We start from the raw sequence: 24,920 nt of genomic DNA on the forward strand, positions 1-24,920 counted from the left end.
TATCTGTCCACATTCCATGGGTGTCCCTTGAGCCTGGAATTAATAATGTGGGATGGAGAGCAAAGATGAGCAGCCAGCAGGCCCTGGAAGTTCTCCCCACTGTGTGTGTCAGGGCCCGCCCCATCTGCAGCACCTGGGGGACCCCAGCCCCAGCCTCACAGGCCTAGGCCTCCATCGTGCCCACCATCCCACAGAGCTGCAGCAGGCCTGCCTTCCAAAAGTCCTGCTGGGAGCGGGTCCTTCCTCCTCATCTCTGCACCACAGAGCCTACTCACCTCTCCTCTGTACACGAGACCCCTGCTGGGAATGCACACCCCACCCAAGGCTTCCCCACTTACCCACTCACCCCCATTGTCCTGTTTCCTTGGGTCGTCAGCATTTCCAGGGCCCCAGGCAGGCCGGCCTAAGGCCCACGCAGAGCCCACGTGGCTCTGACCCTCAGTCTCCTCCTCCCTCTAGGAGGCCTTGAACTGCCCTCTCCTGAGTACTAGGGAGACAGAGAGGGCAGCACCCGCCTTGGAAGGAACATGACTCTCCCTGGAACCTAGAAGGGGGCTCCACAGGTATGGGGGGCACCTGGGGAAGTCCTGGGCTGAGTGTCACACCCTTGGGTTCCAGGCCAGGCCCTCTGTCCAGACCCAGCCTGGCAATCACCGTAGAGAGCCCCGGACCACTGAGGGGACAAGGTGCCCAGGCAGGGGGTGCTGTCAGAGAGCTGCCCACCCCCCCACATCCAGCTCTCTCACTCCACCCCTGCCTACACTACACTGGGCACTGAGTAGACTCTATTCTGGGTGGCAGCCTCAGGGACCACCCTGCGAAAGCAAGATGATGGGTGTGAGACCTCCTTCCCCACTCCCTCCCTTACACACATATTTACTGAGCACATAGTAGGTGCTGCACACACATACACAGTCTCACCGGACCCGCAGGAGAACAGACTCCCGAGCCTGGCCCCCAGGAGTAGCCCCCCAGATGGACAGAGGGGCCTGACACGTGACTGAATGCCCCACCTCACCTCTCACACATGCCCACACCCGCTCCACACCTGGGCCCTGCCAACCCCCACCTGGGCCCCTCCAGCGGCCGCCAGGTATCAGAGGAAGCAGGGCGGGGTGGGGGGCGGGCAGGAAGGGGTGGCTCAGGCAGCTGCCGCCTGGGGCCTCGCTGTGTTGCTGGCTCTGTAATTTACCCCTGGCAGGGCCCAGCCCCCAGCAGCTCGCTCCCCACCTCCCAACCTGCCACGGGCGCCAGCTGCTGTGAACACACGCTCCCACTTGCCGGGGACAGCATCCTTGTGACATGGGTGTGATGTGGACTCACACCCACTGGAGCCTAAGCAGACAGACACTCCCACAAGACAAATAAGCTTGCCTATGGAGGTACAGGAGTGCACACACACACACACACACACACACACACAAAACAGACAGACGCATAGGGCTGGGGGGGAGACACACATATACACCTGTGCCACGCACCTGGCCTACCTGGCCACGTGCCACACACTCATCTCCAAGACAGCCACACATCATCCCAGCACCTGTGGCCAGGAGACAGGATGGGCAGGAGGGGAGGGCTCTGGGTGCTGGGAACCCTGGACCCAGCGTCTCAAGAGGAGCATTTCCTGGCCGGGAGGGAAGGAGGGGTTAAGGTTGTGGTTGGCCCCTCCCTACCCCGGGACTCTCCAAGACCCCACCTGAGGCCAACCCAGGAAGCAGCCTCCACTGCCCTCCAGCCCTGTGTCCCTGTCACCCAGTTCCCCCTTCCCCGTAACCGCAGGCCCTCCAGCTTCGGGCTCAGCCGGGGGTCCGACTGCAGGCCCCTCAGTGGATGTGGAGCCGGGGTGCAAAACCATGTGTTTATTTTTATTAGAAATGTTCTTGGTATAAAAACAATCATGCGCTACACATTGTCGTCAATAACCATCACCAGACACCCAGGCACTGAACTCCGTGTCATCGGCTGGAAGGGCAGGCGGGCAGGCGGGCAGGACACACGGCAGACGGGAGGGGGGCAGGCGGGCAGGCTGCGGGCCACAGGCACGCACACAGAGGCCACCAGGAGGACGCAGCACTTGGCAACACACTTGAGATTTGCTTTTGTTTCGGCTTTTTCGTGTTTTGATTTTTTTTTCTCCTTTTTTTCTCTTTAGCAACATGTAGGATTTGGCAAATCAGCAAGAGATGGCAGGGAGAGGGAAACGAAGAGATGGCGAGGAGGGGGCTGCGGACCAGAAACAAAAATGCACGAGGGGAAAGATGGGCGGAGCACAGGAGAAAAGACGGGAGAGAGCTGGAGAGGCAGAGAAAAGGCAGAGAGGAGATACAGAAAAAACAGAGAGCACACAGACAGAGACACATGGCGAGAAAAGGTGAGAGATGGAGACTGAGAGAGTCGCCAATAGGACAGGCAGAGACGAGGGGGAAAGCCAGTGCCGCAGGGGCCTCCCAACCTGAGCCTCGGTGGTTTGCAGAGGGGCCGTGGTGCAGGATGCAGGCAATCGAGGTGGCCTGAGGCTTCCCAGCCCCCCAGCCTCCTCCTGGCCCCTGCCTGACTTGTCCAGGCCACCCAGCAGTGACCGCCGGGGCTCCCACTGTCAGCAGCACCAAGCCACGTCCGCGGGTGCCCACAGGCGGGGAGGACATCGGCTGGGCCCCTGGGCGTGGCCCTGGCCCTGGCCCGACGCACCATCCACAAGGGTCTCCGTCCTCCTCCTCCTCCTGGGCGGCTCCAGGGGCCGAGCTAGATGGCATGGTTGGTGTAGGTGACGTAGGTCTGTTTGGTGGCCAGCGCTGGAAGGAGAGAGACCGGGGAGCGAGGAGTCAGGGGCTGTCTTCATCCAACACCCCTTCCACAGGCATGGCCCTGCCCGGAGCATCAGCACCCACCCCGCCCACTGAGCACTTCCCCCAGACCCATCCCGCCCACCCCCACACCTGGGCTGCCGGCCTGGCGGGCCCATCCGTCTTCACCTTGTCCCCCTAGGCGGACCCTCCTTAGAGCTCTCCCTGCTGACGCCATGCCTCTGTGAGTGTCGCCCCGCCATGCCCAGTCCCTGCGTCCTCCTGATCCCACCAGGCTTTAAGAGGATCATGTTTATTTCTGATATGATACAGTCTTCAAGTGTGTCCAGGGGAGAGTTTTTCAGACATGCAACACACACTTTAGAAACGCACATGTAAACAATATACAGACACACCGCCTTGGGGGAATGAGCAGAAATGCGGACAGGAGAGATAAGGGAACCACAGAGGGGCCTCAGGGGGCTGGGCACTGGGGTGTGTGCCTGACTCGGCCCTACTTCCATGCCCGGGGAGATGGTGGGAGATGGAAGTCCTTGGAGCCCCGCAGCCTCATCTCCCTCCCCGGCCGGAGGTCTCACCCCAGCCCTGAGACCCTCTTATCTGCATGCATCACTCCGGCTTCCACTCACCCACCACGGGGGCCAGGGCTGCCTCTCTGGGTGTCTCCCCCCAGCCACGGTCAGCCCCCAACCCCACCCCCAGATCCCGAGTGCCTCCACTGCTGGAGTTCACACCTCACAGCAGCCTCAGAAAGAGGCCAGGTAAGCATCGGCTTGGAATACTGAGGAGCTGAGGCCAGATGGGTGAGGAGCTGAGGCCAGATGGGTGAGGAGCCCAGCCTGACTCCTGGGGTTTTCCCTGTCCTGCCAAGGTTCAGGGTCTCCCTCCAGGACCTGCAGACAGCTCGGGGGGAGTCAGGGAGGCTGACCTGTGCTCTCTCTACTGAGACAGCAGACTGGACGGGGCACATCGCGGCACCCTCGGTCATAAAACTGCCTTGACTCTGTCAGGACCCTAACAGCTCAGAACAGAGGGGAGCATCTACCAGGCACAGCCAGAGGCGTCTGCCTGGAGAAGGCGACGTGGAAGATGGCAAGATGGTGGGCGGCACCCTGACCTCCCCCAGCCGTCTATCAATTTTCACTGCCAAATAAAGGACCATATTTCCCAGACTCCCTTGCAGCCCAGAGTGGCCTCATGTGACCACATTCCTGCTAATGACAAGTGTCAAGGGCTGTCCATACCATTTGATGAAAATAGACTGTCCCCATGTGCAAGGAGTGGGAAATGGACCTTTATTGTTTTAAATCACTGAGATTTGGCAGAATTATTTGTTACCATAAAATGATCAAGCTCATTCTTTGGGAAAAAAAAAAATAGTTTCCTCCCTACTTCCTCTCTTTTCCGTTCTGTGCCCAGAAGGGACATCTAGGTCGAGTGGCCCCAGGCATGAGGATGAGGACAGCCCTCTAGGACCCGGCGGAAAGATAAGCAGAAGGAGCCCAGGTCCCTGCTGCCACCCACCATGCACTCAGAGGCCAGAGAGAAACGAATCTGATTGGAGCCGCTCTGTCCTGGGGCCTCTCTGTCACAGCAGCGTGACCAGAAGCTCACTCATACAGGCGGGACTGCAGCGACGCTCTCTCAGAGGGTCCCCCGGGTGTGGAAAGAAGCAAGGTTGCCAGGATGGGGTGAGCAGGGGGACACCAGGGGACCAGTGGGGAGGCTAAAGGAAGAACTCTCTCCTGGCCCGACCTGAGAGTGGCTTTGTGAGGCAGGTGAGCTGAACTAGTCCCTGTCAGCGGAAATATCCAAGCAGAAGATTAACCATCACTGGGCAGGGGCATGGAATTTCAGGGTTTAGGTGCTACCTGGACAGGTGCTACTGGAAGGCAACGGTGTCCACGACACCCAGGACAGCATTAAGAACCCAGCACATCACTGCACAGTGTGTAAAGGACACCCACCGTCATTTCTAAAACAGCCTACGTCCCTCCGGGAGGCTGGAGGACCAAGGGTGGACAAGGAGCACGGCTGTGACCTCAGGCAGTTCCTCCCCGGCCCTGCGAGGTCTCCCGGCCTAAAGCAGGAGGGGAGCAGCCCTTTTTGCTGAGACTTCCTTCCCTTCAGCTGCTCCCACCTCCCCACCCACTCTCTCCCCCAACCTCAGAAAAAGATCCGGCCACTGACTGTGAGTCTCACGTCCGCGGGCCAGGCTACTGAGCATCAATTCCCCAGGGCTCCATCACCCCTTGGGTGAACTGATAAAACTGAATTTCCAAACCTGTAAACCCATCGGCAGCTCCTGGCTCAGAGGGGAAGGAAAACCTCAGCAGCAAGATCGCCGCTGACTGCAGGGGCCTGGGAGCCTGAACTGGGGCGGTGGGGGCGCAGGAGAGCGGCAGGGACAGAGAAAGTGGTGGGGAGGGGTGGGACAGCTGGACCCCTCCTCTCCCTCCAAGACCACAGCTGCCTCCTCTAGAAAACCCAATCCGTGGGTTTCAGGACCTGGAAGCACCTTCAGCCCTCCACTATAAGCCAGCAGCCCCAGAGTCCTTCAACGGAGCCTCAGTCTGACCGTCTAGTCAATGGGAGCAATGATTCCGCCCACGGCCCCCAGGAGCTGAGGCTCAAAAGGAAGAGCTCTGGCCACTTGAGGTCCAGCCCTGCCCTCACTGGTGTAGGGGATCTCAGCCCCTGCCATTTGGACTTTCTAACAAATTGAACCTCTCAGAACCTCAACTCCCTTATCTGTAAAATGGGGTGATCATAAGCCCTTACCTGCTCTCAGAAACCGGGTAGATAGAAATACTCCCTAAACCCTGAAAAATGGTAGGTGAAGGGGCCAGACTAAGGTATCAATGAGGACAGGATGGGGCCAGCGACACTCCAGGGCCAGCAGCAGCGTGGAGGGGGTGGAGGTGTGGCCCAAGGGCCCCAGCCCATCCCTCAACTGATGATGGCTGGCTGCTGGCTTTCAGTGCCGCTGCCTCAGCTAACAATTAGCTGGGCAGTGGCGGCACGAGCTGTCAGCCCCCATTTGTCGTCCCCATGTTTTCTCGCCTAATCTGCCTGCAATCGGGCCCCTGAATTATTTATTCTGTTGTTTGTTTAAAGATATGTGGCCTGCCAGTGACAGAGTGAAAAATGTCCCTGCTCCACGGAATGACACCTCCCCACTCCTCTGGCTCACACCCCCACGATCTGGCTGTTCCCAGAATTAATCACCCGGCTCCTGCCCAGCGCCTCCATGGCTGCCGTTGTCCCCGAGCTGAGAAGGTGGGGACGAGGGAGCCGGCCTCCAGTCCTCAGTGCGGTGGGCAGTGGGGAGGACCAGCTCTCACCCTGCCCTCTAGGGAAGCAGGAGGCTGGGAAAGCTGAGTCTCCCTTGCTAGGCCCGCACGGGGACCCCTCCTTGTCCCCAGTCCCCAGGTGCCAGTCTGAGCAGAGGCAGAGGCGACAGTGTCAACGAGGTGCCATCAGTCCCACCCCTGGGGTTCCCTCTGGCCCATCACAGCACATGCACGCCACCCTCCGGGGTCAGGGTGCTCTCTCCTGTTAGACTCCGGGGTCTGAGCGGGCTGAGACCCACTTGCTCTCATGAGCCCTGGAGCAAAGCAGGGCCTGCGGGGATGGGCCCCAAGAAGGGTGAGTCTCCCTGGGAAGGAAGAAAAGGAAGCCAGGAGTGTGGGGTGGGAAGCAGCGAGGGGTCCCTGCTCAGGACAGAAGAACCTAGTTAGGGGCTGCCCCGGGTGTTTCTGCACATCTGAGTGGACACGAAAGACCAGAGGTGGGAAGGCCCATGAGGACACCGCCCCTTCCCATCACAGGCGGAAGGTCCACATGGCATCTGAAGGGAGCCCCAGGCTGTGTGTAGGTACAGGCAAGTTGGTGCCCTGGAGTACGACCGTAGAGAATAAAATGTCATTTGGTGGAGGGTGTGTTATCAGGGGTGGAGGGGCGTGCTGGAAGCCAGGTACTCAGCTCTGCACAGAGAGACAGGGAGAACGGACGGAGTCAGAGTCAAGAGAAAGACACAGTGTGGCCAGCTAGTCATGACCTTGCTCTGTGACCTCAGGAGAATCACTCACCCTCCCTGGGCCTCAGCTGGGGACCCAGCCCAATCCAGGCCTCACAGGACTGCTGTGAAGACCACTCAGATGGGAGAGATCTCTGGGAAGTGAAAAGTCCTGTTTGGATGTGGGGAGGGACTTTCCTCCTTTCTATGGCTAACTTTTTCTACAGGTGGGAATGACTGATAACGGAAGATGCTTCAGCCAGAGCCCCAAGGCAGGGAGGCTGTAGGAGGGGCTATCCCAGCCCAAATACCTGCTAGGGAGGTCTCCTGTTTCTCCTGATCTCTTGGTGGGTGACCAAGGGGCCCCTCTCTGGAGGCTGTGCTCGCCAATCTCCCTTCTGCTGTTCCCAACAGAGTCCACTTGTGGCCTTTCCCCCAGGACTAGCGGGAGGAAGCAGAGCGTTGACCCGAGGGGCCACCAGATCTGAAACTCTCCTGGGAAAGCGGCTCTTTATCTCTGCCACCACCAACAGAAGGCCCCCAACACTCCCAGAAAGCGGGGAGGCAGGAGGGGCTGCTATTTTAACCATTCAGACATTTACAGGGGTTCCAGGGAGGGAGTCCAGGTCTGCGGTGGAAACACAAGTTCCCCTTCACCCTGTCTACCAGGGAGCAGTCGGAAGCGAGGCCCGTACAGTTGCAGCCCACAGGTCAGAGACCTCGGTCTCTGCTTAGAGGCAGCAAGACATCACCTGCTGCCATGTGGCCCCGGGGAGTCCCTCGCCTATCTGAGCCTTCCTTTTCTCATCTGTTGTTTAATCATTCAGTTGTATCTAGCTCTTTTGTGATCTCATGGGCTGTAGCCCTCCAGGCTCCTCTCTCCATGGGATTTCCCAGGCCAGAATACTGGAGTGGGTTGCCATTTCCTTCTCCGGGGGATCTTCCCCACTCAGGGATCAAACCCAGGTCTCCTGCATTGTAGGCGAATTCTTTACCATCTGAGCCCCCAGGGAAGCCCTTCCTCATCTGTAGCCTCAAATAATTAAAAACCACTGTTTTCAAGGTTGCTGTGAAGATGAAAACTGGTTCCTGGCAGGTGTGGCCCACAGTCGGGGTTCAAGAAACAGTCACCCAACCTGTCCCTCCCAGGCCCTACCTCTCTCTCCTTGGACATCCCCCTACCAACCACTCTGCAGGCCCTGCTCCCCACCCCAGGCCCCACTTACCCATCCCAGGACTGGTGTCCTGAGTCCCTCTCTCTCAGGACCCTGCCTTGGGGCAGCTGGACAAAGCCAAGCTGAGAGATTTCAACTGCTTCCAGACAGTGCCCCCTCCCCAGGGAGACTGAAAGGGCACAGGCCCAGATGTTGAGGCCAAGGTGGAGAAATCCCAGCGTCTCAGGTCACCGTGCCTAACCCGGCCCCCTACGCACTCTTCCTAGGTGGGCATAGTTCCCTGGAAGGGACAGGCAAGAGTCCCCTTCCCAGGACGGGGCGGGGCAGAGTGGGCTAAGCTGGTGCCTCAAGCCTCTCCTCTGGATGGGAACCCCGCACGTTGGCCTCAGAGCTCTCCCTGTGACCCCACTGGACCAGACTTGGCTGGGAGCGGGGAAGCGGGGACCGGCTCCAGGAAGAGGGCGGGGCCTGGGGTGGTCCAGAGGGAGAGGGGCGGGGCCTGGGCTGGTCCAAAGGGAGAGGGGCGGGGCCTGGGCTGGTCCAGAGGGAGAGGGGCGGGGCCTGGGCTGGTCCAGAGGGAGAGGGGCGGAGCCTGGGCTGGTCCAGAGGAGAGGGGCGGGGCTGGGCACTCACCGGGGGCTTCCAGGTTCTCGCAGAGCTCCGACTTGGCCTCGCCGTTGGGCCGGAAGCTGCCTTTCTGCGTGAACTTGTTAGACATGGTGGCGGCGGTGACGACGGCTTTGAGACTGCGCTTGCGCTTGGGCACGTTCTGCTCCGGGTGGAAGAGGATGATGTAGACCTTGGGCATGTAGAGCATCCCCAGGGACACCGAGGCGCTCAGACTCACCGAGACCGTCAGCGTCGTCGTCTGGATGTACAGCTGGGGGGCGGGCCGGGGGCGGCGTCAGAGCACGCTCTGCCCCGGGCTCGCGGGGGCCCTGTCCGAAGCCCACCCCTCAGACAGACACCGCTGGGGACCCCGCCCTGTGTCTTGCTGGTTTCGGGCGGAAGGGAGCCATGGTATTGAGCCTAGATTCAGCCTGGCTCCACCAGTCACTACGTGATCTTGGACAAGCCACATCCTTTGGGCCTGTTTCCTCGGGCATGAGAGTTATAGTCCTTACCTCACAGGGGTGTGTGAGTTTGAAATGACTTAATAAATGGCAAAGGCATGTAAAATATCTGGTATGGGGTCGGTGTACACAAGGGTTCACTACTGTTATGTGCTATTTGGGACAGGCCCAGGGGCAGGGCTCTCGGGGGACAGCTGACCCTCCCCTGAAGCAGCCCCCTGCACAGGGCTGGGAGTGAGGTGAACATCGGGAGGTGCCTTGTAGTAGCTCCCAGTGGCCATGGCACCGCGCTGTGGCCAGGACCCCCATTCAGTGACTGCACCCCCATGCCACTCTGTACAGAGCAGGCAGCTGGCACAAGAGCCATGGCACCCGTCGTGACCCACTGATGGCAGCCCAGTCAAAGCTCATTTCACGCTCACTCGCCAGCACTAACAGTGACAGATGTTTAGCAAAATGAAAGCCCATTAATCTGGGTGTCGGGTAATCCATTCTTCAATAGTGGGGCCTTCCAGGCAGGGCCCGACAATTCCCACTGCCCCAGCCTGGGATCCCCTCTCTACTTCCTCCTTCCCTCCTGGGCCTCCAGGTCTCAGCTGCCTCTCCGGCATCCTCAGCCAGGGTGGGGCCAGGGGAAGCCCAGGCTGTGGCCCCCAGGTCTGGGTATGGGAAAGCAGAAAATGCTCTCTGCCTCCTAGATCTGCCATTTCTGAGCCTGGGATCCCTCCCCTGGGGCCTGGTTAATGTACCACCTCCTCCAGGAAGCTCTCCCTGACTCCCAGATCCTAGCCAACCCCCCAAGACAGGCTTCACTCCTTGCACCCAGCCCAGCAGTGGGGGACCCGGGTCTAGACTTGAGTCCTGAGGTCACAGGGGCCCTGGCCTCCTTGGAAAGTCTCCTGAAGGGAGGGGCCAGGTCCTCCTGTTCTCATATTCTCCCCATCCCCTGCCCTTCTCCATAAATACCTCATGACCTGAATCTGAAGGCCTTCATCTCAGCCACCCTTCCCTGGGGGTCCTTGCCTTTGGAAGGGGGCTGGAGAAGCTGGAGGGTCTGAGAGGAGAGAGCTGTGTGACACTGGGGAAGTCTCATCCCCTCTCCAGCCCTCAATTTTCTCATCAGCACAATGGGATGATAGCAGCTACCTCACCCAAACCACAAGGATACCCAAGCACAGACTATGAGGTCACATGAAACTTAAGGGCACTGAAAGGGGGTGCGGAGGAGGCGGCTAGGAGTGCGGAGAGGCCACCATTCAGAAAATGTCACAGACCCAGGAAAATAAGAGCCTGTTCCCCAGTGAGCACACACGCTTCCGTCCTCATACATAACCCACACTCTCACCCAGAGGCACAGCACTACCCCCAGCATGCGGACGGGAAAGGTCATGGCAACCCAGTGGAGGGTGCCAGCCACCTCGCCCACCCCTGAGATGGCATTGGGGCCCCAGGGTGGAAGGGGTGGAGGGGTCCAGGCTCCAGAGTATCATAACAGACCCTTGGAGAAGACAGTGGAGGTCTGAATTCAGCAAGAACAGGCATGCTATCTCGGTCTCCACCATTGACTGGGGGTTCCCTGGGGACAAGGCATGCCTCTGCCATTAGATTTGGGGGTCCCTGAGGGCAGGGGTGTCTCTTCTTTCACACTGGGGATTCTCGGGTGTATTTCCAGAATAGATTCATCTTAGGTCATTTGCCCCCACCTTGGTGATGGGGGGAGGTACGGTTGGGCCAAAATGAGGTTGGTGGGACAGGGCTCAAGGACCCTTCTCTGGGCAGAGTGAGGCCTGCAGTTGACACAGTCCTGTGTCGGGGTCCAGGGACTGGGTTTCAGACTCCACTCCACCCTGACCCACTGAGGGCCGCCGGGCCCCCTCCACCAACACAGGCGGAGCTTGCTCCATGGGCATGCGCACTCGGTTTAACGCCTTGAGTTCTGAGTAATTTTTGAATAAGAGGTGTTCATTCTCACTTGGCACCAGGCCCTGAGAACTACGGAGCCAGCCCTGCACACAAGCCTCAGTGTTTTCAGCCTAGGAGCCTTTCAGCACACAAAATACAAGGAGGGGCAGAAAAAGACCAAACCTGAACAAAACTGCCCCCGATCTGTTGGAGTCCCTCTCCTGGGGGCTCCTCTAGCCGTCCCCGGGCTAGGGGTGGCCGGCCCTGTGCACAAAAGTGGGGCTGGCACCCCACCACTGGCTCCAGCACCGGTCGGGAGCCCCCAGGTGAAGGTACACATGGTCACCAGGAGGCGGTAGCGTGTTAACCCTATCAGAGAAACAGCAGTCCTCTGACCCTCTAGCCGGCAGGGCTGGGCCCGGCACCGGTGCAAGTCTCCAAGGCAGGCTTCCAGGATGCGCTGGCACCTGCCCTCCCCTCCGCCCATCCCCCAGCCCGAGCTGCCCCCCTTCCTGCTCCCCTCTTTGACTTTGGTCAGGCCCTTGCTTCTCTCAATCCTCTGCAAGGAACCCTGCACCAGCCTCCCAGGTCCCCCTCCCCGAGTGAACGAGGCTGTCAGAGCCGGGTTTGATGGGGGAGGACAGAGGTCACCTGGGGTCACCTGGGGCAAAGGGTATGGACAGGAGCTGCTGTGGAGGTGGACGGCAAATTTCCCGGTTTTGCCCTCAGCCTGGTGGGAGGCTCTGAGTAGTTCCTCCCACTTTGGACCCTGGTGGGTCCTGAGATCGTCAGAATCTACGAACCAGACAAACCCCACAACCTGGCTGGCCTCTGAGGCCCACCTCGACCTGCTGGAGCAGTAATCCCACTGGGTGGAGAGACCGCACCCCAGTCTGCTCAGGGTGATGGCACGTGGTTGTGGAGGTGAGCCCTGGAAATCCGGCCGCCTGCTCACCAGTGACACCAGTAGCCTGGGGGATGGGTGTGGCCAAGCATCTGTGAGTGTGCACACTACTAGATACACACACATGCTCACAGATCCACACCCATGTCCCCAAACGATGCCGCATTCATTCACACACCTGAACGCACAGCCACACATTCCTGACTCAGATACACCTGGGCTCTCATACACACACACTCCTTCATGTATCTGGGTACACACCTGTGTACACATACAATGCACTCACATAATCTGTACACACACCTAAACACACACCTGCACACATACTGTTGACCACGCACACTATCTGCACACTCAGACACACTCGTACAGCCACGAACCCTCAGTACATACACCTGCCCATCCCCACTCAGCCTGTGAACGTATACACACACACACACACATGCACACACTGCCATCCACTGCTCAGTGTGCACAAAAAGGCAGGGTGAGCAGTGGGGTGGGGCTACTGTGGGGAGCTATGTTACGGGTACAGAAGTGCATACACACACACACTGTACACACACACTTCTATACCCGTATACGCATAACACAACTCCCCACAGTAGCCTCACTCCACTCCACCCCATCTACACATGTGTGCGTGCACACACACAAACATACACACACACGCACACACCCGGCATCCAGCAGCCAGGCCTGCAGCTTTCACTGGGACCATTTGTAACTCAGGTGTGACACAGCACAGATCCAAACCCAGGCTGCCTGAGCCTCTAAGAAGCCTGGTGTTCTGAGCTGGAGGGACTTCAGCACTCATGTTCCCACTCTCGCCTCACGCAGAAGCCCAGAGGAGGAGGGGCGAATCCCACGTCGATGCCATCAGGGGCAGACCTGGGTGTCACAGCCACACATTGGTGTGGGCCAGCCTGCTCTGTGACCCGGGGCAGGTCCCTGTCCCTCTCTGGGCCTCAGAGGAGATCATTTCAGAGGCTCCTCTTCACAATCAGTACTGAGGGGCGCCTCCTACAAAGGGAGAAATCAGAGGCAGGTAGGGTGGCCTGGGGTGCTGGGAGAGGGCTGCGTGGTGGAGTGGCTGGGGCCAGGAAGATAGGAACACGCGGGGAGCCGTGCACCAGGTGCCAGCCGGGCAGCGCCGGGTGCCAGCCGGGGAGTTACAGGAAGGCAGAGTCAGGGCGCAGACCACCCTGCCGGCAGCCTCCCAGCTGCATGCCTTACTCCCCAGGGAGGTGAGGGAAGGGGCCTCCTGGGATTGTTGAGAGTAATTTCTCAAGCTGCCAGCTTCCTGGGGTGTGGGCGGCCTCCCCTGCTGGCTCCATGGGCTCACTGGGCGCTGTGAAGCCTGGGGGCCTCTGCCTGCACCTGCCCACAGTGGGGGGCCTCCTGCAGGCCCCCAGGAGGGGAGATCCAGACCCGACCTGCAATGTGAGCTGCTCCCCAGTGGCAGCGGCTTTGGCTCAAGTGTGCAGGTGGCCAGGAGCCAGGCCTGCTCTCGGGCCTCAGGGTGCTCACTGCCAGCCTCAGGGTCTGCGTCTCAGAACCCCCAGCCCCTCAGAACCCCCAGGGCCACCATTAGAATAAGGGCCACAGGCGTCCCTGCACCAGGCCCAAGGGACACAGGGCAGAGGCTCCTGCCCTCGAGGAGCTGCTGGAAAAGAGGAGCGCACATCCCCAGGGAGGGCCAGGCTTGAGCTGCCCTGGAGCTGCAGGGGTGGAGGGGAGAGGCTACTGAGCTAGAGCACCGTCATCTGGCTGGGTGACCTTAGACAAGTCGCTCCAGCTCCCTCTGCCTCATCTGTAAACACGGATGGTGAATGTACCCTGACCCGTCATGTGGCACCTGCCGACCACCAGGCCAAGTGCCTGGCACGTGACAAGCAGCCCCGTGGGGCTCTGACCGCAGCCTCACTGGGGCCCAGTATCCCTTGGAGCTCAAACACAGGCTCGCCCTTTAAACGCCGTCCTCAGGATGGTGACTCCCCTGGGTGCAGGTCGAACCTGGCCCTCGCCCCTGAACCCCAGACTCACACAGTCAACCACTGAGTCAACTGCGGTCCAGTACGCTGCGCCGGGCCGTCTCAGCAGCCTCCTAAACTCAGCCTGTCCGCAGGAGTTCCCCATCTCTGCCCCACAGGCTCCTCCGCTGCCTCCCCAACCCTGCCCCCACGTGTGGAGGCTCCTCCCTTCCCACTGCTCACACCAACAACTGGGGATGGGGGTGTCAACCGAGGACCCCCTCTGTGCTTCTCACTCACATGCACTCCACCAGAATCCCAGCCCCCGCACCCCTGGACCTGGCCGGAGCCCCCCACTCCTCACCTCCTGCGGGCACCATCACACCGCCTCTGCCCTGCTGCCCTGCTCCCCACTCACCCTCCGCAGGGCTCACCCCAGAGGGGTCCTACACCCCACCGCGGCCCTCCCGCTCAGAGCCCACAGCGGCTCCCTTCTCACTCCCAGGAAAAGCCAGCATCCTTGGGCCTCTGTTTCTTAGGCCAGCTGTGCCGTCTACCCCCCACACCCTGAACCCTATCCCCACCCTACCCCCGACTTCCCAGCCCCAGCGTCCTTACAGTGGGCAAGTGGCTTCTACACCCCTCGTGCCGACTGATTATTACAGCACCTGTGAGGACTGCAGATGGGGGGTCATGGCCCACTCTACAGTGAAGATGCTGAGGTGGAGGCCAGTTGGCTTGCCCAGGATCCCACAGTCAGACCCGGAGGTAGGGTCCTCGGTCCCCCTGATCCGCCCCATTTCTGGCCTCTGACTTCAGGGACTCCCAGTCCTCCAAGATAAAACCCCAGAACCCAGGCAGCACTGGGGCTGTGATGTGGGCAGAGTCCACAGGGCCCTTGGGGTGTGTGTGTCTGACCCAAAAGCCTGGCGGAGCCAGCAGATGCCGGCCCTTCGGCAGCTCCAGCAGGCGGAGCAAGGGCCCTGAGCTGACACTGCCAGAGCTCCCGATCCGATCCTGGACGTTGGGGCAGCTTTGGGGCTGGAAAGGGAGGGAGCCAGCGCCTGACATGTCACCCACGCCGGGGACCCCTGGGGCTCCTCAAGGGCAGTAAGGAAGGTGGAGAGAGGGGGAAGAAGATAGGAGTGGGCAGAAAGGAAGCTGGGCTGAGCAGGGAAAGAAAAAAGGGAGAGTCTAAAACAGAGTGTGAACTCCCTGAGCGTCCAACGGTCAGAACTGCACACTCTCACTGCCAAAGGCCTGGGTTCAATCCCTGGTCAGGGAGCTAAAATCCTGTAAGTCACATGGCACGGCCAGAAAAGAAAAGATGAGGAATGAAAGGGCGCACAGCATCCCAGAGGAGCAGACAGGAGAGAGGGAGACAGGAATGAGACGGGGAGGAGGAAAGGACGGGGGAGGGAGAGGCAAGGATGAAGAGTCGGGGAAGGTGGGGGGCAGGAGAGGCAAGGATGAAGAGTCGGGGAAGGTGGGGGGTGGGAGAGGCAAGGATGAAGACTCGGGGAAGGTGGAGGGTGGAGAGAGGGTGGGAAGGAGCAGGAAGGACAGAGAGGAGGTGGGGTGGGGGGCGCAGAGAGGAAAGGAAGAGGACAGGAGAAGATAAGGGAAGGAGGCAGGAGAGACGCAAACACTGGAGAGAAACCTGAGCCGGAGAAGGCAGGCACGTCCAGAGGGGCTGGCCAGCCCTGGGAGGCTGCCCCCCGCTCGCCCCCCGCCTGCCCCCCCGCCTACCCCCGTGACTCACCTTGTCGGCCGACTGCGAGGTGCCAAAGAAGATGGGGATGAAGGCGAGCCAGACGATGCAGGTGGTGTACATGGTGAAGCCGATGGGCTTGGCCTCGTTGAAGGTCTCGGGCACGCCGCGCGTCTTGATGGCGTACACGGTGCACGTGACCATCAGCAGCATGCTGTAGCCCAGCAGGCAGATGAGCGACAGGTCCGAGATGTCGCACTTGAGCACCCCCCGGGCAAAGCGGGGGTCCAGTGTCCGCTGGTCCTGGAAGTCCACCACCGAGTGGGACGGGTCCACCACGAACCACACGCAGATGCCCAGCAGCTGCAGGGAGATGAGGCTGAAGGTGATGGCCAGCTGCGAGGCGGGGCTGATGAAGCGCGGGGCGCTGACCGACCGCTTGCCCTGCTCGAAGATGCGGTAGATGCGGTTGGTCTTGGTGAGCAGGGCCGCGTAGCTGATGCTCATGCCGAGCCCCAGGAAGATCCGGCGCAGAGAGCAGGTGCCCAGGTCGGGCTCGGCGATCATGAGGAAGGTGGTGGCGTAGCACAGGAAGATGCCGGCCAGCAGCACGTAGCTCAGCTCGCGGCCCGAGGCCTTGACGATGGGCGTGTCGTTGTAGCGCACGAAGGTGACCACCACGAACAGCGTGGCTGCGATGCCTGCCACGGCCAGGAAGAGGGGCAGCACGGCCCAGGGCGAGCCCCACTCGAGCTTGATGATGGGGATGGGCCGGCAGCCCGTGCGGTTCTCCGTGGGCCGCATGTCATAGGGACAGGTCTTGCAGGTGTAGCGGTCCACCTGGTACTGGTACCCCGTGCAGGGCTCGCAGTGCCAGCAGCAGGGCATGCCCTTCACCGTCTTCTTCCGCTCGCCTGGCTGGCAGGGCAGGCTGCAGACGGAGCGGGGCAGCTGCTGGCCGCTCCCCGGCCAGAGCATCCGCTCTATCTGTCAACGACAGCGCGGGGAGCCGGCCTCAGGACACGCTGCCCAGGGCCCTGGACGGCCCCCCTAGCTGGCACTCTGGAACCTCGTGTCTGAATCGCTCAGTCAGATGGCTAAAATCCAGCTGCCCAGCTGGCCCTGCCAGGATCAACCGAATCCAACAGCTGCATTTAAATAAGCTCCCGGGCACGATTTAGACCTAGATGACCTGCAGGGGATCCTGCTCCAACACAAAACCCCCAAGGGTCGTACAGAGACCAGCAGTGACAGCCTAGAGTCACAGGACAGAGAGTGGAGAGCCAGCAGCCCAGACGTCCAGCCCTGTGAGGCCTCGCTACTCACGGTGGTCCCCGACTGGCGGCATCAGCGTCACCCAGGAGCGGGTTGGAAATGTAAATGTTTGGCCACCCCAGACCTACTGATTCAGAATCCAAGTTTTTTTTTTTTTCTTTTAATATATATTTTTTAAATGTGGGCCATTTGTAAAGTCTTTATTGAATTTGTTACAATTGCTTCTGTTGTTTCATGTCCTGGATTTTTTGGCCATGAGACATGAAGGATTTTAGCTCCCTGACCAGGGACTGCACCCTCATCCGCTGCATTGGAAAGTGAAATCTTAACCACCGGACCGCCAGGGAAGTCCCAGAATCTGAGTTTTAACCAAACCCCACAGGTGACTGGTGTGCGCACACAAAGGGGAGACGCACTGCCCTGTGGCTCGGCCCCCAGGGCCTCCGGGTGGCACAGGCAGTCAGGTTCAGCAGAGAACAATGAACAAAGGTTAAATCAGAGAACCTGCATTCTGTGCCCAGGGGTGTTTCTTTGCCCCTTACTTTGAATGAGTGCATTCTGTTACATGCCTCTGAAGACACAACTGCTGCGGGCAAAGGAGCCACAGAAGCTGGCATGCCCTACTGAGCGTGTTACAAAGTTCTGGAAAGTAAGCGAGAGCCCCCAGGAGCTCCAGGCTCTGGGCAGAGGGAGCGTGGCCACACTTGGGAGCCATATCCCAAGCATCAGCTCTTAGGAAGGGTCATGCTTAGAGAATGGCTTTGGGACTTCCCCTGTGGCTCAGAAGGTAAAATGTCTGCAATGCAGGAGACCTGGGTTCAATCCCTGGGTTGGGAAGACCCCCTGGAGGAGGGCACGGCAACCCACTCCAGTGTTCTTGCCTAGAGAATCCCCATGGACAGAGGAGCCTGGTAGGCTACAGTCCAGAGGGTCCCAGAGTCAGACACGACTGAACGACTATCACTTTCACGCTTGGAGAACAGCAGGCCCTTTGCTCTGGGAGCTCACTCCAGGAGAAGGAATAGCCAGTTGGTTTGGGGCTGAAGGGAGGATTTTAGAGCTGAGAAAAAGGGTGAGTGAGGTGGGTTGGAGTAGGCAGGGTGCAGAATCCAAAGATGGCTTCATGGTAGATGGGGACAAAAATCTCAAGGAGGAAATTCGCCTTGTGGCTCTGGGCATGACCATCCCCTAAAAGCCAATGAGCACAGCAGTGACCAGGGCCAACTACCATCCTGCAGGAACAAGGGGGCAGGACAATCTCTGGGCACCAGACCTGTGGTGCTGCAGGGGGACCCAGGGATCCAGGGGGATGGGGGGTATTCAGGAAAACTGTGGCTCCAGTGGAAAGAGCAGTGAGTGAGATCAAATGTTGGGATCACAGTTCTGTCACTAGCTGGCTGTGTGCCCTTGAGCAAACACCTCAGCCTCTCTGAGCCTTTGTTGTCCCACCTGATCCAAAGACAGCAGATGCAAGGCCACCAGAGTCCTCTGTGACTTACGGCGGCTTCCACTTGGAATTTCTGTCTGCTTCTCCAGAGCATCAGCCCCAGGAGGACAGGGCCTTTGAGTTACTTCCCTGCTGTCTGCAGCCCCCAGCCCAGGGCTGGCCCAAGGTGGGGCCAGTGAATCGTGGTGGAGTCTCCATGAAGCAGTGAGGTCTGGACACCCGAGCGAGAGCCCTCAGGAGGGACGGGGAAGGTGTGGCAGTTGAGGACCGGTCCTGCATCACCGCCTCCCTCCCGCCAGCTCCAGGCTGATGGAGGGGCTTGGATTCCTGGGGAGAGGACCCAAGAATCACTCCCACCCCTCAGGCCTGCCTTCACTTACCTTGCCTGCAGAATGGGGTGAAAATAGTGCCCGCCCCGCAGGGCTGGCATCTCTACAGTAAGGTAACTTGATAAGAACAAGAGCCGTCACAGCGGGTGCTCCATAGGATGAGCTGCCTGCCACTGCCAGTGAATGGAGGTCCTGCCCCTCCCCGCTACGTTGGATCTGAACGAGACAGGCCTCCATCTGGGCTGGGGTCCCACCCTGCCCACACTGCTCCCACTCGCTCTGTTCTGTCCATCTGTTTCCGCTCAGCAGCCCAAGAAGCATCACTGTAGGAACGAGCTCTATCCCCAACACGCTGTGTGGCCTTTGGAACCTCCCTAGGGCTGGGTTTCCACAGATATTCCTTCTGATTTGGAAGATTGTTGGGGATAAATGAGATCATGGGCAGAGAGTGCCCTGAAGAGCTCCAGGACTTGCAGCCAAAAGAGATGCGTACAGGAACGGAAGGCAGGGACGTGACATGACTCTCCCAAATCTGGGCCTCCCGAGCCTGTCCGGTCCACCTGGATGTCACGCTGCGCCCACCCTGCATGCAGCTCACCCTCCACCCAGCGAGGGGACCAGTCAGTCCACAGGCACCACCTTGGGGCACCAATCACAGGTTCCTTTCATCCCCAAAACATGGCATTATTCGTAGCCGGGGACATCGAGGGCAGGAGGGAGATCCCGAGTCCCTGGGACAGCCATGACCTGGAACAGCATGGCTGGGGACCCAGGAGAAGCCCCTTCATGCCACTGAGAAAGATGATGACCTTCCCGTGTGGTTTGATGGAGTTATTCTCAAACAGCTACCCTCCAGCAGAACCCCACTGCATGACTGCTCTTCTCATCCTCCTCTGTCCAGACACAGCCCTCTCCCTCCTCACCTTTCAACCCATCCCCACCCCCCACCCCCAAGACTCTGAGCCCCGGCACCCCAGTGTGAATTCATCTGTCTGCAGGGTTTGCCCTGTGAGGGGAGCAGGCAGGAGGGCCCAGGCAATGAGGAAGGACAGGGGCAGGGAGGGCGGGAGCCCAGCTGCCCTGCTCTTCTGTTCTGGAGTTTGGGGCCTCAGGGCCCTCTGACGGAAGGAAGCCCCAACTCGGCAGCACCAAACCCAGGCATCAGGGCTCCCCTCCAGGGGCCGGGTGCCCTCTCCCCTGCCACACACCCTGCCCTCCCTCTGGGCACTTACCCGGAGGTGCAGGTGGTCCGTCCAGGAGCCAATGACCTTGTACTCGGCAGAGCCGTTACGCAGCTGGTACTGGTAGATGTCGTAGCGCCCAGGTGCATCTCCGTTCTCATTGAAAGTCACAGGGTTCCCCGCAATGCCTGGGGGGGGGCATGGGGGTCACACACTCCGTTTCTTTGCTGAGCCTTTGCCCAGAGACAGGGAGGAGCATGAGCCCTGGGCAGCAACACCTCTGCATGGAACATCTCGGGGGGTGTTTACTCCCTGGAAGCATCTGAAGAGGTTCCCCCACTCCCACCCCATGCGGCCCCGGGACCCCTTCCCCAGGGTTGAGTGGTGCCCCCACCTGAGAAATTGACATTGCGGATGTACTTGAGCAGCTGGGTGCCGTCCACAGGGTCCATGCGCGGGCAGAGCCCCACGCGGCCAGGACACAGGTCCCGGTGCATGGCATGAAGCGCATGGCCCATGGCGTACACAGCGTCGATCACAAACTGCACCTTCCCCTCCTGCTCATACGCAGAGTCCTGCCCGATGCGCTCCCGGTCTGCAACGAAAATGTTCAGGGCAGGAGTGCCCACGAGGCCCATGAGTGCTCACAGATGCACGGCGGGAACCACAGCGGCCCCCCCAGGATACAGCCAGGTCTCTGGCCCTAGGCCCAGAGCTAGCTTCATCACCCCAGGGGATGGTCTCCTGGGGGCGCCTGGGGGATGGTCCTGAGAGCCCACTGCCCTCGTGACTGTACAGCTGGACCCTGTGTGAGCTGGGAAGTCACCAGGGCAGAAACTGCGTCTGTGGATGAGGGCAGTGATGCCCTACAGCAGCTCAGCCATGGGCGGCCACCAGCCAGGGGCTGCTGCCCCACCATGGGGTACAGGGGGTGGGAAATTGAGGCCCAGAGAGGGTGAGGGGCTGGCCGCAGGTCCCTCAGGCTTCAGGACACCTGATGCCCTCAGTGGCTTCCAGATGCCCCAGACGTCAGAAATCACCATCATTGCCACCCACCCCTCCCCCTGTCAGTGACCCCCCACCCACCCCTCCCCCTGTCAGTGACCCCCCACCCACCCCTCCCCCTGTCAGTGACCCCCCCACCCACCCCTCCCCCTGTCAGTGACCCACCCACCCACTCCTCCCCTTTGTCAGTGATACCCTACCCACCCCTCCCCCTGTCAGTGACCCCCCTCCCCTCCCCCCTGTCAGTGACCCCCCCCCCTCTCCTTAGCCAGGGTGAGTGAGCTTTGCAAAATGGGGAACCCACTGCACCACCTTCTCACTGCAAACAGCAGTGGCTCCCTAGGGCACCAGGCCTCCCGTCCTCACCCCCTGGGCGCTAGACACACCCAAGCACTCTGCTCCAGCTCCTGTACAAACTCTCTGGCTACCTGAGGCCTCGATGTCTTGTCAGTGAAAAGATCATCATCTTGCCCCACAGAAGTGCTGTATACGAGATGAGTTACAGAAACCCGTGGCACAGAGGAGCTGACCAAGCCACATTATTATGGTGCTTAAGTGCTCAGAAGAGAGGGCTTCTAAGCTGGGCTACAGAGGCTGCGGGGCTAGAGCAGGCCAGCAAGACTTTCTGGAGGAGGAGGAGCCCCAGGCCTGGGCCGTAATGAGGATGGAGAATACGGGCTGCTCCCTTCTAAGGAGCATCTACTCTGCGTCAGGCGCTGTTTCAAGCTCTTTATGTATGGAAGTCGTCAGATAATCACAGCAATGCTATGAGGTAATGATCCCCATTCATTTCTACGGAGATGAAAACACTGCGGCACAGAAAAGCTCCCCGGTTCCCAGGACCACACAGAGTGGGTTTGACCAGGTGCTCCGGCCCCCAGCCTGTACACCTGGGTGACTGTAAGAGGCGGATCGCAGCGGGGAGGGCAGGAAAGTGGTGGAGGGGCAGGAGCTCTGAGTTGAGGATGGGGGACAGCAGAGGAGAGGAAGGAGGAGCATGGGCAGGCTGCTAGGGACCCCAGCTTCCCCTCCCAAGCCCACAGCCCCACACACAGCCTGCCTGGCAGCCTCCTCCCTCACCGCCAGGACGATGAAATTAACCCTTAAACACACACAGACACACACCCATGCCTCCCTGCTAGAGGGCCAGGACCACATCTTACAGAGGTAATTCCCCAGCAGCCAGCAGGGTGAGTGGCACCCCAAGGGACACGGGCCTGGGACTTCAATGGGTGTCATGTGGGAGCCAGGTTGAGGCCTCAGGGATCCACAGGTCACCCCTAAGTTCCTCTACTTTTAGCTAATTCATGCTCACTAAGCCCTGCTGCCCAGGGCTGCCGTGGAGCTGGTGGCACGTCTCCTGTTCCTATGTTGGCCACCAAGAGACTGTGACCAAGGTCAGAGCCCGACTCCAGTGCCCTAACCTCGGGGTCACAGACCAGAGGGCCCCAGCACCCAGACCGGACAATTCAGGGGAAGATTCCCAGCTGGCTCTGGGGGAACTGCTGGCTCCAGACATACCACAGCTTCTGCAGCGTGGCCTCCAGCGTGGGCTGGAGACAGGGCGGTCTTCAAGGCTGAGCCCTTGGCTACCCGCTGCACTGCATTCGCACCAGACTGTCTGGGCAGGAACCCCAGCTTGAACACATCGTCTAGCTATGACCTTGGACCTGCCACCTCACCTGGTGGGCTTCAGATTCCTAGACTGCAAGATGAGGATGCTGATGGTGCTTGCCAAGCGCTGCAGAAGGGCGTTAAACACGTGGGCACAGAGGGGTCTAAGCCCCGCCCGCCTCAGAGCTCCGGGGAAGGCAGAGCTGTGCCAACAGGCAAAGCTGTCTCTCGGCCATGGAGCAACAGGTGAATGGATGGGAGAGGCAGGTTCTCCGGCCTCAGCAGCCTGCCCTCTTGTTCAAGGCTTCTGATCACAGGTTCCAGTAGCCAAGAGAGAAGCTCAAGGGACAGTCTTGCTCCCAGAGGGTGACAGAAGAGGCTGGGATAGGGTTGTGCGGAAAGCCCCAGCTGCGGGCCCTTCCTTCACCCCCGGCCCCCGGGTCCCGTCCTCTGTCTGCATCCCGCCGTTCCACGCCCCCAGAGCTCCCATCAAGCCCTCATTTCATACGGATGAGAGACTGAATTATTAACCGGGATGGAGGGGGCGGCTGTGGCCGCCGCAGAGAGGGGGCAGGGCTCTCCCCAGGCCAAGGACACGCCGGGTAAGGCACCCTGGTGGAGCTGCCCTCTGGCAGAGCTGCCCTCTGCCTCTCCACTTCCGGCTTCCCAAGGGTCCCCCTTAGCGGTCCAGCTGAAGCATGCATCCCTGCGCCATGCAGGTCCGGGACCACACGATCTCACTGGGGTCACACATGGAGTGCAGATGACCTCACAGGAGCCCCTCCCCAGGGGGGCCCACCTCGGCCTGGCTCCGGGGTCCTGTGGGCTGTCAGTGGCCCTGGAGCACAGCCCCTCGGGATCTACCCCACCCACCCCCAGAGTTACCACAGGGCCAGCCATCAATTTCTGGAGATTCCCCAACACACTTTCACATGGCTGACTTTTGTCTCAAGTCTGCCCCCAGTGACAAAGGAGATAACAGGGCAGTGAGGCGCCCTGCAAAGGGTCTTTATTTGTGCGGGAGTGGCAGGCCCTGAGTCTGCCCCCTACACACACTCCGTCTCACACACACAAGGCTCCTCCCCGAAGCCCCACAAGAAGCAACAATGACAGACCCTAAGTGTGCTCCCTTTGGGGGAGGGGGCAGGGGTCACAAACACAAGTTAAACCAGGTCAAGACGCGCTGTCCTGAATGTTGGAAGCTGCACCCGTAACCAGTGAGGCTCTCTGTACACCCTTGACTCCAGCAAATAACCCTGTAGCGTGCCCGATGCTTCCTTTGCCCTGAACCTCTGAGAGGCAGGCCAGACCGGCCGTCCTCACAGAGGAGGAGGTTTGCAGGTAGTCGAGGGCAATACCGAGGCTTGTGAGAATCCTGACCACCAGCAGGTGTTCCTACACACCTGGGGACTGGCCTGGCCGGTGAGTGACTGGGACTGGAACCTAGATCTCTCTGGCTTCCAAAGAGTGTCTGCCACCCTGAACTGTCCCCTCCTTCTTCTCCCTCCATCCATCCTGACTGGCCTCCTTCCCCTTCTCTGGGGCGTCTGACCAGGCCTAAGCAGGAGCCAAGCATCCCTGTCTGCAGGGCTAGAGGAGCCAGGGGGCTGTGGAGGGAAGCCGGGGTCAGAGAGCCCCCTCTGGTCGGTGGGGAGGGAGGGACCCCCAGGCCAAGGCTGGGGAATCGCAGCTCTGGGAGGAAGCAAGACAGATTTCCGAGAGCTCCTGGAGATCAATTCCGGACACACGGCAGCAATAGCAGCAGCGACAGTTTGAAGATGTCCTAATTGTGTCCCGAGGCACAGTGAGCCAGAGAGGCGTTTGGCTCGGCCACGGGTGACAGCCAGCCCCAGAACCGTCAGCGAAAGGATTTTCCCCGCGTCAAAACCCCCGCAGCTGCGGTTACTAGGGCGACTGCAGCCTTTGTCTGCAGGTTGTAAATTGTAATTGAAATGAGTTTTCAAGGTTGAAATAACCATAGCTCCTCCCGGTCTCCCCTCTCACCTCCTCAAAACTCACCCCACCCAGCCACATTCCTCCTGAGGTCTAGGCTCACGTGTACACACACACACACACACACACACACACACACACACACACTTCCTCACAGAAAGGTGTGGCAAATCAACCACATATACACTCACACATTTTCACATCTGCACATGTAGAGTCACAACACAAACGTGCCTGCATTTATACACATCTCTATACGCACATCCACATCCAAACGTATGGAAAACAGAACCGGCCACATAAACACATGCTCTATAGACACAGCTACATGATTAGCATAGCACCTCCGCAGGTATGTAGTTATTCAGCTTCACTGCCGGCAGAGAAGCCCCACAAACAGGTCCTGACAAGGATGTGAGCACAAGCATTTTATCTGGAGGTGATGCTGAAAGCACAAGTCAGCGGTAAGGAAGTGAGACGAGGGCATGAAGGGAGGGCACCAATGCCAGGTGTGAGGCTTGCCCACGGAGGCTCCAGAGAACGGCGGGGCCTA

At 59.8% G+C, this 24,920-nt stretch overlaps 1 protein-coding gene across 2 annotated transcripts in view; it reads right to left on the reverse strand.

Moving 5' to 3' along the window:
- Positions 1-2,745: 2,745 nt before the first annotated feature.
- The window catches only part of GRM4 (glutamate metabotropic receptor 4), a 102,903-nt gene continuing 80,728 nt past the window's right edge, over positions 2,746-24,920 (reverse strand). For both annotated transcript variants that reach the window (XM_068960479.1, XM_068960478.1), the window contains 5 exons: positions 20,190-20,390; positions 19,847-19,983; positions 15,615-16,550; positions 8,634-8,880; positions 2,746-2,795 (listed from right to left, as the gene is read on the reverse strand). In XM_068960479.1, the coding sequence (XP_068816580.1) occupies positions 2,746-2,795; positions 8,634-8,880; positions 15,615-16,550; positions 19,847-19,983; positions 20,190-20,390 (1,571 nt within the window). The remainder of the gene's footprint in view (positions 2,796-8,633; positions 8,881-15,614; positions 16,551-19,846; positions 19,984-20,189; positions 20,391-24,920) is intronic.

This window comes from Capricornis sumatraensis, chromosome 22 (genome assembly GCF_032405125.1).
Source record: "Capricornis sumatraensis isolate serow.1 chromosome 22, serow.2, whole genome shotgun sequence".
Taxonomy (NCBI): domain Eukaryota; kingdom Metazoa; phylum Chordata; class Mammalia; order Artiodactyla; family Bovidae; genus Capricornis; species Capricornis sumatraensis.